The 15851-nt window shown below is 37.7% G+C and overlaps 1 protein-coding gene across 1 annotated transcript; it reads left to right on the plus strand.

Annotated features, from left to right (window-relative positions):
- The first annotated feature begins 299 nt into the window (after positions 1-299).
- On the plus strand, positions 300-11462 carry LOC149027985 (calcium-dependent protein kinase 20-like). The gene is made up of 7 exons (XM_089167491.1): positions 300-1776; positions 7027-7170; positions 7306-7458; positions 8593-8708; positions 9015-9182; positions 10380-10604; positions 10716-11462. Exons 1-7 carry the CDS (start codon positions 819-821, stop codon positions 10830-10832), a joined length of 1881 nt encoding a protein of 626 aa, XP_089023617.1. The 5' UTR covers positions 300-818; the 3' UTR covers positions 10833-11462.
- Positions 11463-15851: the final 4389 nt, after the last annotated feature.

A 15851-nucleotide genomic window follows, 5' to 3' on the forward strand; every position in this document is an offset into this window, starting at 1 on the left:
TACATATAGAAACTACATGTATATACATGAACCTTGTATATAGAAACTAAATGTATATACATGAACCATGTACATAGAAACTAATTAATAGTGCTAAATAATATAAATAGATTTACCAAAAAAAAAAGAGTGTAGGATATCAATAGAAAAATAATAAACAGGTAAAATATATTTATTTGGGGATGGTCTTTCATTTCCAAGAACAGATCTAAGGGAACATAATCATGAAATTATTTAATTTAATTTAAATAAATAAAAACTAATTAAACAAGAGAGAGAGAGAGAGAAAAAAGAAATAAGGGTGTTTTTCTTTCCCTGTGCTGCTTCTCTCCTCCGGATAACGGGGACACGCAGGGTTTGATCTGGTAGTCTTGCACTCCGTCCTTCCTCCCCCTGTCATCATCGTTTATGAATTCTTAAATTTTTCTCGAAACTGGATAAGATTAGATTTTGAACAGCATTTCCATTTGACGTTCTTTCTTGAAAAGTAACAACGGGTTGGCGATTCGATCGCTTGCTTTGAATGAATTTTCTATGATTACGATTTTCGAGACCTTGTTTCGTTTCACATTGGTTCAGTTTTTGCATTCTGCGAGGTTTGATTGAATAAGTTGGTAGCGGGAGGTATTGGATTCGAGGAATAAAGTAATAGACGAAGATTCCCACCAGATTGATGTTTCTGGGAAAGTAGTATTGCAAGTTGCGTGTTCTTGGGATTCTATTTTATTTTTCTGTTTGTGTGGATGGTGAGGTTAGATTTCAATGTTGGAAACCAACCGTGCTGGTTCAGACGGATTTGAGATTGATTGTTTAATTTGATGGGGAACAATTGCGTAGGACCTAGTATTGGGAAGAATGGATTCATACAAACCGTGTCCGCTGCGATGTGGCGGGGGAGAAACCCCGGCGAGATGCTACCTTCACCTCCTAATCAAGAGGATAATAATGCCACCAAATCGGCTGTCGCAGCAAAAGAACTACCTCCACCGTCGGAGCCGGCAACTGCATCTGCATCTGCATCGGTGCCAGAATCGGCACAGGCGTCCACATCCGCACCTGGGACGCCCTCTGGAAAAGGAAAATCCGAAGGTGGTCCTGTTCAAAGCATACCTCCTCAACATGTCAAAATCAACCAAGAGCCTAAACCTGAGGAATCTACCATGCCCGGCAAGCCAGCAGTGAAAGAGGAGGAAATTAAAGCAGCAGAGGCAGAAAAGCCCAAGAAACCTCTGCATGTCAGGAGGGTGTCTGGTGCTGCCCTCCAGGCAGATTCTGTGTTGCAGAGGAAGACGGATAATCTAAAGGAGAAGTACAGTTTGGGTCGGAAGCTTGGGCAGGGACAATTTGGAACCACATTTTACACTCTGGAGAAGGCTACTGGTAAAGAATATGCCTGCAAATCAATCGCGAAGAGGAAATTGACAACTGACGAGGATGTTGAGGATGTTAGGAGGGAAATCCAGATAATGCACCATTTGGCCGGCCACCCCAATGTCATACAGATCAGTGGTGCTTATGAGGATGCAGTGGCGGTCCATGTTGTAATGGAATTATGCGCAGGAGGAGAGCTATTTGACAGGATTATACAGAGGGGACATTATACAGAACGAAAGGCAGCTGTACTTGCTAAGATTATAGTTGGTGTGGTCGAAGCATGCCATTCTTTAGGTGTCATTCACCGTGACCTTAAGCCTGAGAATTTTCTCTTTGTCAGCCACGATGAAGATTCGCCTCTTAAAACAATTGACTTTGGCCTTTCCGTGTTCTTTAAACCTGGTAAAATTCTGAAAGCTCCCCCTTATTTTTGGTTGTTCGATTCTTAAATGTCCTAGTACAACTTTGGGATGACATTAAGTGGTCATGATACTCATATTTCGATGTACATGTTGGCTAGTTCCTTCAAAATTCAAGAAGGGAATAAGAGCAAAAAACAAAAAGGAGGGTGGGTTGTGGTGCGGGTAAGAAGAAAAGAGTCAAGTGATTCTTCTTTAGGTGTCTACTTTCCATTCATTATCGCAATTTTAGAGGAATTGATCATCTTAAAAAATTACTGGTTTTGGAATGTTTGTAAATTAAGTCTGGTGGGTATTTTTGAAAGTTCAGAAACCCAAAAACCATTATTAAACTCTAAAACAATAAATATAAAAAAAAAATGATTCTTTTTTTTTTCTTTCTTATGTGAATAGTTGTTCTAAACTTCGAGGGTGCAGGCACCTTATTAACAATGAACCATCCTGTCACTTTTATGGGTTGAAGAAACTATGCAAATGGCAGATTCTCTTAACCATTTTTTTGAAAGTAATTCTATTATATTTTTGGTGGATCATCTGTGGAGGCAATATACTTATTGAGGAGATTATAGAGAAGAAAGATCTTCAAATGGTAATTATAGTCCCTAGAAAAAGCCAACAGCAAAGTCTCTAGAAAGCTAATCTGGTATTGCCTAGCATATACTTGGACTGAATTCAAGACATGTACACGGATGTGATGACCAGCATTGGAGCGATGGAGGGCCAAAGGTTGTGAATTCCCAATCTCACTTAGGTTACACAAGGGGATCTGCATGAATTCTTACCTGTTTGTGCTGATAGACTTACCCAGGATGATTCAAGATTAGGAACCATGTTCTATGATCCTTGTAGATGATATAGTTTTGGTACATGATTCAAAAGGAAAGATCTTCACCAAAGTGTAACTATTGAATCAGCCTTGGAATCTGAAGTTTTGAAAGCAATTAAAACTAAGATTACATACACTGCTGTAACTTCTACCACTTGGGAACGGCTTCTGAGAGAGTGAATATTGATGGGAGGGAAATCTTGTGACAGGTTCAATTGTAAACTAGGAGTGAGACATAGATGATGGTGTTGCCCAAAGGATTAAGTAGTGAATGAAGTGAAGTGGTGCATCCATCATGAATCATGGTCTCAGCATAGGGTAGTCCTATGTGCTGATTTGTTAAGCCAAGTAGCCATAGTTTTGCCTCATTTTTCCTTAGATTATAGACATTAAGTTTGGAGGTTATAGGGAAGTTTAGCCAAAATAGGAAATAGGGAAGGGGATAGATTTTGATTCAGTCTCCCTTGGATCAGATATTCTGTCATGTGTTCATCACCACCAATTTTGTTGGAGTGTATTTGCTGCTGTTGTGCCGACTGTATTGCTTTCCAGATATCTTGAAGTTGGTTTTCCAGGAGTTGCCCTTTGAGAGCTATCCCATTGTAAAGTTCTTGGATATTTTCTTCCCACAGCAGACCTACACTCCATTTATCTCCTTCTAGTTCATCAGATAAGCCTGCACACATAAAGATAGGTAAGTGGCCAAATTTATTTGATGTGTTTAAGCAATTAAATGGTGGTGATGGTTGTGTCTTCTTGATTATTTATCCTATTTTGAGGTTGAAGCTGCACTTCCCCAATCCATCTAGTAATACTCGCAAGTACCTTTAGTGGGTTTGGGTTTTTGTTATTATATACCGTAGAGTTTCTTTCTATCCAATTATAATAGCATGTGATACTAAAAATGAAAAAAAAAAACCATGTTTTAGTTTCTTTGTCAAGGTCATGACAGGCTAGAAAAAAATTGCATAGGTTAATGAGGGAATCATTGTTTATGAATTATGTTCTTAGCCCTAGAGTTCCTGCTACCCATATTCTCTTTGCCCAGCTACACGATAGAAAGATGTGCCATAGGGATTCCTTCCTCAGGTTGTGAGAGGGATTGAGGAGGGGAGAGGGGAAGAAATTATTGAATTGAGGATGAGGGGAAAAAAAAAGGAAGAGGAGGGGGTATTGTAGAATTCACAGGTTGAATCTGCTTTTGCCCATTTAGAGATTGCGGCTTTTGTCGGCAATCCTGCATTCACAAGGCGCCAGAATTTTTTTTTTAACTTTAGGTGAATTGGTAGTTTCCAAAAGAATTTCCACCATCTAGAGTGAGGTGTTGGTGGTTCATGGTTATTTAATTTTGATAATGCTTTCCCGACTAACTTAGCTCCTCTCTAAGCAAAAAAAAATGGTTATTTAGGAAGAGAATACAAATTATCTTCAGGAGGAAAAACGTGCAATTTATAACAAAATAGAAAGGCAGAAAACAATGGGTATCATACTAGAGCAAATAGATGGTGGTTGTGTAAGAAGAGCAAGAGTCTAACACAATCACAAGTAAGACTAACCTAAGTATTGTGTAAGCATATCAAGCATGATATCGGTTCCAATGAATAAATTGGATATTGTTGAACCAACAATAAAGAATACTAAACATACAAATAAACTGAACAATACAGCTGTCAAAGAAATCACTGTAAAGATGATAAGGAAAGATCTGGGGGGCTTCGATCTCTTGTTCCTGGTCTTCATTCTGAGGTTGAGGTGCAGGTATAGACTGATTGGTATTCATTATTGGCTGCATCCGATTGTTTTGCAAGATGAAGTTGTTGAAGCGTGCCTCAATGCCACTCTTGTAGCGCTGGAAGGTTTCCCAAGGTTGAGGGCATGATGCAAGGACAGAGTCTAGGTTGAGGTTTAAAGTTTCAACCGGATCAGAGGCAAGTATGGTTTCTTCAGTTCTTCTTTTTTTGTTTGCTGGGTTTTCTGAGATCTGGTCATTCTCCTTGCTGGTTTGGGTAGTCAGTGGACTCTCTCTGGCATTGGGGTTCAAGGTTTGGTTTGTTGTAGAAGATCCAGCAGATCCAAGAGAGCAGGAACAAACAGTTTGAGCAGTGACTGAGTTGTTAAAGATCCCTTCATATTTTTCAAAGTTTCCCATGAATTTTTTGAAGGTTGCATCATTGTCTTTATTCCCCATTTGCACATGATCCCTTTTGTGCTGTTCTTCAGCAGTAGCAAGCAGTGGTTTGGATCCCAGGTTTGTTCCTCCCTCCTTTTCCTTACCTTTTCCAGTATATTTTCCTCCTCTCAAGTTTATTTCACCTTGGCTAGCATTTTGTTTCTCTCCTTCTTTCTGCTTCTCAATCTCCTGTTCTTTTGCTTTTTTGAAATCTTCTTCTCCTTCGTCTTCTTTTGCTGTTTCACCATTGTTTGCTGTTTTTTCCTCTTCTCCTCCTTCTTCCTCATCACAGTCAATTTGCTCAAGTCAATTAACAGACATGATCTTTCTTTGTTACTTTTTTCCCCTCCATGTTGATTTAGGAGGTAAACTTCAGCTTCATTTTTTCTGCTTCGAAGATCTTCCTTTCCTGCAGAAATTCTTCCCCATTTTTGCCCCTCTGTATCCTGCAATTGTTCTATAGCAGGGAAAGAGAGAGGGATTGCAGGGAGCTGAGTTTGTTCAGATTGAATCTCAGCCGAATTTCCCAAGAAACTAGTTCGGGGACTGGCTGTAAGATCCCCTGGTTTGAACTGCATCATATTGAAGGAGGTACCCATTCCCTGAGTTGTTTGGTTGGGAATGGTACTTGGTGCAGCAACCTCTGAGATCATACCAGTTTGATTCCACAAAGGTTTCTCCAGGTTATTGTCAGCCAGCAAGAATACCTCATCCATGTTCAAAGGAGGTGAGGTATTGAAATTTAACCTTAACAGGTCAATACCCTCTTCTCCAAATTTATCAGAATTAATAGAAGAAACAGCCATGGTAGAAGCCTCCACAGACGTTTATGAGGATTGAGAAGTCTCATCTATTTTGCTGATGAGATCAACAGTAGGAAGAGACAGCATTTTTTTCAAGAGATTTGGTAAAAAGGACCCTGGATAATCCTCCCTGAATGGGTTCAGCATTCAAACCTTTAAGAAAACATGGTTTCCCGATTGAGAAACAGTGGCTGAGTCATGGCCCAGCACCTCTGTGCAATGTTTGGTAAGATGTGTGATTTTCCACATTTGTAGCATATGATTCTTACCTCATATAGCAGATGCAGTGGGACCCAAAGTCCCTCACTATTTCGGAAGGCAGCTTTGAATCCAACACATTTGTTGATATCCAGCATGATTTTAACCCTTGCTGTGTTTCCAGTCAAGCCCAGCTCAACCGGATTGCTATGCACCTCAACCACTCTTCCCATTTCAGCAGCTGCTGCCTTCACTTGATCCATATTGAGGAATTCATTATTTGTACCTCTCAATTGGATTCAAACAGCCGAAATTCTGCTCGATTGTCGTCTCTCTTTAAAGCTTAAAGATAAATTTTAGGTTGTTAGACCACTTTGATCGACGAGGAAAAATGCTGGACTATATACTTGGTGCTGCAGAGATGAGATGTGGACATGGATGTATGGAAAAACTGGAAAGGATAAGCTAAGAAATGATCCAGCCAGACATTTGGATTGCTGCATTTTTATGTAGATGTGTGTAACTTCTTAAAGCATCTTCAGGGAATTGGTGACTCTTCCAAATGGCATTCTATTGTTTCTACTTTCTAAGGCAAAAGAAACGTTTTCATCTGTGTTATTTATTTGTGCATCCTATGTATGGCAAAGTGTGTCTATTCTATTCTGTTTCTATTTATCTTCTCACTGACATGTTTTTCGTTAGTAAAATTCAGAAGTTACTCTAGAATCTGCAGCCAGTTTGAAAAATGTTAATATTTGTGATTCTACAACACACAGCCTTGTTGCCTGAAGAAGGATGGGAGTTTTATTATTAACAATTTCTGAAAGTAACTGTTCACACTTTATACATTTAAAGAACTTAGTCACACTTTTTCTAAAACTGAAACTTAAACTCCAGAAAGAGAATTTGTCTGTTGATTTTTCAACTTTCTGTTACAAGTAATAACATGATGCAGAATAGGAGCATGGTGTTGTGAATCACCTGCACAACCATCTCAATTCCCCAACCCCAAAAAAGAAATAAATGCTAAAGAATAATCTTACATGTTAGAATCTAGTCTCCCTGGAGATGCCATATAATGTTCACATATCATGTTTCATCATTGTTAAGAGAGTCAAGATATCATGTTAGTTCGTGGTGAACTCATTGCAATTTATTTCATATTATATTCATATCACTTTTGTTGATTTGAGTCTCTTGCCTATCTGATCAGAAGCTGAAAATTTCATTCTTCAGGGGAAACATTCACTGATGTGGTTGGCAGTCCTTATTATGTTGCTCCAGAAGTGTTACGGAAGCATTATGGGCAAGAATGTGATGTTTGGAGTGCCGGGGTTATCATTTATATTTTACTGAGTGGGGTCCCACCATTTTGGGATGGTAAAATCTCATGGTTCACTATCCTCTCCCATTGTTTTCATTTTTTTCTGTGTCCACTTCTTTTATGGTTGCTATCCATGTAGAAAAACCATTTGCCTTGTTCGTTGTTATATGTTAACCTTTATGCTGGTGCAGAAACGGAGCAGGGAATATTTGAACAGGTGTTAAAAGGAGACCTTGACTTTGTGTCAGATCCATGGCCCAGTATCTCTGATAGTGCAAAGGATTTGGTCAGGAAAATGCTTGTAAGAGACCCCAAAAAGCGGCTCACAGCTCATGAAGTTCTTTGTAAGTGCACCTTTCTACACGGATGTACTCTTCATAGAATTCAGTTGTTGAGGGATTCAGATCATGATTCCCATTCATAGCAGCTTCTTTTCTTAGTGTTCTTGACTGGAATTTATTTCAGAAGGGCAAAAGATAGCCTCAATGCCAGGTCTTTTTTTTTTTTTTTAAAACTTTAGCTGGCACCTGTCAAAACTCAGATTGTTGTAGTTTGCACTTTGTAAAATGTTTAATCTGAACCCCCCCCCCCCCCCAATCCTGTAAAAACAAATTTCTTTGTTTCCAATATTAGCCCTCACCCAAGGCATGAAACTGTGCTGTCTATATGGTATGGGCATTTCCTTTATATGTTTTCCTTCCCATCAGATGATCTTTACCTCCTACTAGAATGATGGAGCTTTTACTTGACACATGCAATGCTAGATTCTTATTGGGTCCAAGATTTTGACTTGGAGATCTTAGTCAAGGATTAAAGGACTGGTGTTGAGTATCATATTGAAAATGTGAACTTAGCACACGTATCCTGTCATATTGGAGAGATGCAGAATATGCCTAGATGCTTTTGGAAATGATGAGAAGGGTATATGTAGAACACAGTTTTGAAGCATCAATCAAACAAAATAATACAACAAAAGTGTCTTCAGTTTTATTATATATACACTATGAAATTTCTTAAATTTAGTAAATGCCAAATATTTTAGGTATTTGGTTTCATATTGAATAGGTACTTTAAAGCTATAATATGTGGATATGGAAGGATGTATGAAACTTTTATAAAAATGATGAGATCCAAATCTTTTTCAGATAGACTTTAACTGTGATCCTAGAATCAAATGAAAGGCCTGGTATCTTTAAATCAAATACAAAGATATTTCTTTCACCCAAAAAAAAAAATTTTACAAGATCCTTCCAAAAGTGGTATCATTTATATTCCCTGTTATCCTTTCTTAAGTGAATTTTTGCTGAACTTTTCCTTGTCAAAATCGATTTGCATCTGAACTATCCTTGTGTTTATATTCCATAAACCATTTATGCTTGAGAAACTTAGGTTTTCTTATTAGACAATGGTTTTCCCATAGTTTACAGGAAGTAAATGGAGATGTTACTACTTTTGATCAGGTAGTATGTGATCTGCAGGTCATCCATGGGTACAAGTTGACGGTGTTGCTCCCGATAAGCCTCTTGATTCCGCAGTCCTGACTCGCTTGAAGCAGTTTTCAGCTATGAACAAACTCAAGAAAATGGCTATCAGAGTGAGTACAATGACACTGCAGATTTTTAGGCAATTTAGACCGTAGGCAAAGCAGCACCAGGTAGCTTGATATTTTATTCTGTTGAATGAACAGAGACAAATTAAATGGGGTTATATTCAATAAATGCCTCGTGTATTTTCTTCTGTTCGTCTGTTGAAGAATTAAACATCTTTTCCAGATTATTCTAAATATTCGAGTATTTTTTATATGGTTCAGGTTTAATATTACAATTTTAATATGGAGGTTTATGTTAGTTTATATAGAAAGTCAAAAATTTCATGTAGTAACCTAGTGTTATTCTCATAGGTCATTGCTGAGAGTCTTTCTGAAGAGGAAATTGCTGGCTTAAAGGAAATGTTCAATATGATAGATACGGATCAGAGTGGTCAGATCACTTTTGAAGAACTAAAGGCTGGTTTGGAAAGAGTGGGTGCTAAACTCAAGGAGTCTGAAATATATGCATTAATGCAGGCGGTGAGTTCTCTTTACTGATACTTGGAATAGCTGTACTTTTCCCTTTATGGATGGAAAACTGGAATAAGTTAAAAAAATTCGTATGTTGTTTAGATTATTAATCCTGGGAGTCTGAACCCAGCCAGCAATTATCTGTTTGCTGATAATTAATTAAGAATTATTTTTTTTGGGGGGTGTTCTGGAGGGTGGGAGGGTGGTGGGGGGTTGTAAATCATGAAGATAAACCTAGAAACAAAGGGTTGCACCCTTATCAATGAAACCAGTATTAAGAGGGCCTTCCAAGTGGAATAACGAACTTTCTCTTTCCTTTTCTTCATTTTCTTCACTGTTTCCACTGCATTGCTGAGAATGAAAATATATCTGAGGTAAGGGCAGGAGACAAGGAAAAAGTAAGGAGGAGTTTATTTCTATTATATGGCATTCCCTGTCTCTAATTCTCACTCTAGTTTAGATGAGGAATGCTAACCTAAATTTAATTTTTGGCCTCTCTTAACTGCATCACCTGTAATGTATGGAGATTTCCCCCCTTTTTCCTCTTTGAATGTCTGTTCCTCTTAACATAATTGACATCTTCAATTTTGATTTATCTTAGTTTTAACTTTTTGCATGGATGACAAACTTTTCAAACAATTTATGGAGCATTATTCTTCACTGAGCTACTTATAATTTTGGTAGAAGTTTGGTAAATTGCAATCTCTTTTTTCAGATTTGTGAGACTTAGATTACTGTAGCACCACCTCCAGTAAAATGTCTAATCTCCCTCATCCATGCATTTTCAGTTCCCATAGCTGCCCGTCTGAATCTGTACAATGTTGGTGTAATTAAACCTCTTCCTTTAAGTTTCGAGTTTTTTTATGTTAGGCTACCTGCTTCTATGTGAGTTAGTACTTATTTTTATTGACTAATCTCAGATCTGTAGTATACAATAAAAAATAATGTTAGTTGTCTTTGACCAAAATGACCTTTTTGGATCCTTAAGCCAATTCACTCATTAACTTCCAATCAAAGTAACCGCTGGTTGGGTCTGTTTTCTGCTTTAGCACGTTCTGGTCATTGTTTATTTTCCATTGAAACAATCGACTTCTTATTCTTTGCTGCTCCTTGGCGGAAAGGGTGAAGGTTTTTAGATATGAGCTGTGAAACTGCAGCTGTTACAGTAATGATTTATTAATTTCATATCTGTGCTGAAAATTACAGGCGGATATTGATAACAGTGGTACCCTGGACTATGGTGAATTCTTAGCAGCAACTCTCCATTTGAATAAAATCGATAGGGAGGATCATTTGTTTGCAGCTTTCTCATACTTTGACAAAGATGGAAGCGGTTACATCACAAAAGATGAGCTACAACAGGCATGTGAGGAATTTGGTATAGTAAATATCACCATGGATGATTTGATCCGAGAAGTGGACAAGGACAATGTAAGAACCCCACCCCTCTTACTCTCTACCCCCTACCCAAAAGAAAAAAAAATAAGAATTATGGTTTATAGAATCCAGATGTTCATCAAATTCTATTTTATTTTCCTCCAGGATGGGCTAATAGATTACAGTGAGTTTGTGGCGATGATGCAAGACAGAGGATTTGGCGCAAAGGGTCTGCAGGATAGCCCAAGCATTGGGTTAAGAGAAGCACTAAACATAGGTTGATATGTGATACTGTATTACTATATCAATTTCGTCTTCATGATTTTTAGAGTTGGAGGTGACATACTAGTTGTAAAGATCGACCACTGCTCATACTGAACTAAATCCAGTCCAATATAGTTTTGGCATGTTGTATGTACAGTTGGTTCTTTAGTGGGAATTCAAATTGGAATAGATTAGGATATATTCTTTTCTTGTACTAAACTGTTCTTCTGTATGTGGAGATCTCCAAGGTTCCTAGATTCAACTGGAAACAAATTTGAACATGCAAAATGTACTTTACTTTTTTTTCCCCCCCTATTTTGGTAAAATCACAATGTACTTTACTAATGTCTCCAATCTTGCGAGCAGCAAGTAGAAAATCAAGGAATTTGCACTGGTATGCAAGCACCAGGAATCCAGGGAGAAGCATCACATCAGTAGAAGCAAAGACAACATTAGGAAGCATGAAAGTATTGCAGATTGAGCAATTGTAGGAACCCAGAATCTCAAGCAACCATGAATTTGTAAAGTGGTTATGTATGAGATAAAGCATCTAATCCCCATGTAAAGATTAAAAATACAATAAACTTTTACTTAAATTTATACCTAGAAAAGAAACAAAACAAAAATGCCCCAAAATCACATGATAGGTCATAGGCGTACCTAACGTAACGACATGAGCTTTTCACTTTTAGGTTTTTAACTTTAAATGCACACATCGGAGAATCGGACTATGATGGTCCCCTTTTTCTTATTTCGTATCTTGTTTTTCATTTTCAAATCTTGAATATTTGGGAGTTTTCCTCTTCTCTCCATGAAAGCACAGCTGCACAGGTACCAGAAAGAAAGAAAAAAAAAGCTTTTAATGGATGACGTTCTATAACACACCTTTTTCTGATAGCTCCCCGTCTCTCGCTGGTGACAACGCCATTCCTCCTACCTCCTTGAGAAAAAAATGAAAAGCAGAATTTAGGACCACATGAGGACTGATGGATATTACACTACACAAGTCTTTACACATCACATGTTTAGCCCAGGCCACACGCCCACCGACCAACATCCAAAAAAAAAAAAAAAAATTTTTTCTATGTTGTCCACTTAACTTGGGCCCAAATACTAGGTTGCCCACTTAAAATGGTCAATATTACATGTTGCCCAATCTAATGAACTTAGAAAAACCCAACAATTAAGATGGTGAGAGTATTTAGGTCTTATAACACATTCCAAAATTTGAAAACTTCACAGAAAATGGTTAAAAAACTAACGTTAGGTTTTTTGTAATATTCCAAGTTCACCCGATTGGACAATCTGTAATATTGGCCACTTAAGTAAGCAATCTAGAGTTTGGGCCCAACTTAAGTGGACAACATATGAGAAAAAAAAAATAATAATAAAAAAGACCCTCACTAGCCACCACAAGTTATCAGAGTTTTCTTGTTTCATTTTATTTTTTTGTGAAAGAATCATTTATTCGAGTTGAGAAAAGCCATTGACTAAACATAGCTCTAACGACTAAGGAATGGAACAAGACAACACGCTAATTATCAGAGTTACTCTATTTGTGAGAAGAGAAATTACTTGTTGATGATAACATTATTTGAAAACTTATAGATATGGCAATTTTAGAATATGATGCTTATATAATTAATATTATTCTTGGAAGTATCTCAAATAGAGATTGGACCGCTTGAATGGCGGGAATGTGACGTTATTAGGGGAGACATATTCCATCAAATGAAATGTGTATTTCAAATTATCACTACAAGTTCTAATTTGGGCGGTGTATGGGTACTTAGGATCAATATGGTTTGCGAATTATTGGTGATGACTAATAGGTGTGTAATCTATTTATATTTTGTGTTTAAAATTCACAAGATGTAAATAAAGATATATTCCAAGAAGAAGAAAAAAAATTTGTAACTCAGTCCTTAAATAGAAGGGCATTGTTCATCTCTTGTAGGAATATATCTTATGAGACCTCGACTTTCTTCTAGGGCTGCCAACAAAGTTTGATGTATCAAAACTAAAAACTATAATTTTAAAAAGACACATATCATTAGTTTGATATATATTTAGACTAATTTTTATTGAGTATTTTAAAAAAAATAAACATATAAAAACAATTATTCAAATTTATGTCATGGTCCTTTTCTTTTTTCGAAATTATCATGAGAACCGGTGGAAATTAAGACAGGCTTTAATACACTGGAGATGAATAAAAAAAATAGAAAAAAGAAAAAAGGACCTACGAGAAGTCATAGGAATTGCAGGACACAAGATTTGATACCCAATTAAGAATCCGGATCTCTTCCATTGGATACGCCAGATGGCCACGTGGCAAGCACAAGAAAGGAAGCCGGCTCAGTATAGCGGGAAACTAGTCCAACCACGTGGTAAGCACAAGAAAGGTTGTCGGCGCGTCAGATCCACGTGTTTGAACGGCATGGGATGGATTTATTTTTCCTTCTTTTTATAGCCGTACAATATATATATATATATATATATATATATATATATATATATATATATATATATATATATATATATATATATATATTAATATTATATAGATGTTCTTTCCTGTACGTAACTAGTAAGTTTTTGGACCGTACACGTGACGGTAAGTCTTGTACGTAGCGTACAGCGTACAACCCCCTAATCCGTGTCCCTACATATCCAACCGTCTAATCCATCAAATCTAACGGCAACCATTGATTTCCTCCTACATTTGTCACGTGGCGTTTTGCCTGTTGATGGAAAGATCTTCTTTCCCTGTCAAGTCATCACCGACTGAAATATTTTCAATGGATTTACCTACAACGTGTGGGGTGACCGATGAGTGGAAAGACTTTAGGACACAAATACATAACACTTGAGATAAGGGAACCCCTCAGATAAAGGTGCTTGACCTTAAAATCCTATGGAAAATTCTATTGATAATGTCTAAGAAATTAGGAAAATGAGTCTCTAAAGAAGACTCCAATGTGACCAATTGATCAAGTAGTTTCTTCCATATGATCTTTTTATTTATTTATTGTAGGAATGTTCCTGCAGCAGCTGATCCATTTGGAGTCTTATAAGGAAATTTTGTCAGTGAACATAAAAGGGAAAAGAGGATTTCCAAGTGGATCCGTATATTTCCAAATCGGGTGCGTTTGGTACTTATGAGTTATGACCAAATTCTGTGTCAGAGATCCAGCTGCAAACTATTAAGTGAGGTGGTTCCCCACGCATCTCAATCCTAATGTTGGCGTTGCCCGTGAAACCTTTGTGAAGCCTGTAAGCCCAACACCACAAAGACTTCTGAGTTTCAGTGGCAACACGTTAAACAGTGCAAGTTAGCTATAGAGTCTACAGGGTTCCAGTGTTCTTCTGCTTGATTACTGCGATAATGGTGTGCTATGTTTTGACTTAAATTCTTGTATCTGATTTAGAAGATGGACATGCATTATAATATTTTAGAAGGCGATCTGAATGACTCAGTTTACTAAGATATGTGGTAGACCTCTTATGTTCGTCTACCACATTATTGAAAATTGAGAAATTTTCAATTAGGGTTTTGAATGAGAGTTCTTGTAACGTCATTCTTGGTGATTAGTTGTCATAACGTTACCCTACCACATCTCCCTTTCAGAACCCAACTAAGGAGGATAAGATTATAGATATAGATTGAGTGAGAGAAAAAAATGAACAATGACCAAGGACACATGGCTATCTCAGCTACCGCAATTCTTTTGAATCCATCCCAACGACAGAATGCCATGTCCATGCATTAATGTAATGGTGAAGGGGCATTGACAAGGAAGCTGCTGCCTTATCACAATTCAAGCAATCAAGCCATCAAATTAACTAGTCCTTTCTGGGATTTTGCCAAAAACCCATGTAATATAATGAAGGAAGCATGGCCAGGAGAGAGAGTTGCCTTATCACAACTCAGGAAAGCCACCAAATTAGCCCTTTTGGGTTTGGTCCCCTCCTTTCTCTTTTACAGCTCACAGCTCCTCACTCTCTACCACTCACTTAATGTTGGAAACCCTCTCTCAGTTTCCTTTCATGTCTTTTCTGTTTCAATGATTTACTTTCAAAATAGGTTTTTAGAGTCTTGATTAAGGGAGAAAGCTGGCACGACAGTACAAGCTCTGTAACGTTTTGTGCATGTCGTATCCCTTTGTTCTCTTTTGAAATGACTTGTAATTCTATCTCTCTGTTGTAATCGTTAAAGCCGTAAAACTAGAAGGCAACCGAAGCTAAATTCCGTTGGGATACAGACCACCCCATCCAAAGCTGAGTTCCCTTCTCAACAGGCAACCATCTTCTTGGGCAAAATGAATGCGAAAGTTAACCTAAGGACCTACAGGATAAGACACCAACGCATGAAGCCAAGAGAGGCCTTTTTTTTCTTTTCTTTCCCTTGTGTCTTTTCTATAGTGGAAAATTAAAAGAGGCACCACAGAGCTACAAGCCAAGTGCCATGGATGGCTGGCGTTTGAAAAATTCTACCACTTGCTGGGACACAAGTGGAAATTTTGGTTTTCGAGTGTGATGATATGATCTTGAATGATGGGACGTATTGGTGTGATCGATTCGGGGTTGATGGCTTAGGTTCCAACAGCCATGCAATTCCAACTTGGCTGGAGAAAGAAAAAGAAGAAGAGGCTTTAATTTCCACACCTTTGTCCAAGAAAATTAGACTTCATACACCTAAAGTCGTCCATGTGTGAATAGGTTGGTCACCTAAGAGGTATTTATTTGTTCAATGAGTGATAACCAAACTTTATAAAAATCTAACTTAGCTGGCATGTTTTTTTTGAATCTTTGATCTCTCTCATTGCCAAGAAATTGGTGAAGTCGTTGGAAAGGCTTCTACATGAGTAGAGTTTAGGAGAATCTTTTTTCTTATTGCTGAGAGAGTTTCAATTCTTATCATCAAGTATTATGTTGTTCTGAAAAATTTACATCTAACATAATAAAGGGGGTTCACAGTTCACATCCTCTGCGGCCCAGCAAAGGTCGGCAATACAGCGGCATTTGAGTGCCACG

The sequence above is a fragment of the Hakea prostrata genome, chromosome 1 (genome assembly GCF_041222555.1).
Source record: "Hakea prostrata isolate BN-2017 chromosome 1, UWA_Hpros_2, whole genome shotgun sequence".
NCBI classification, from domain to species: domain Eukaryota; kingdom Viridiplantae; phylum Streptophyta; class Magnoliopsida; order Proteales; family Proteaceae; genus Hakea; species Hakea prostrata.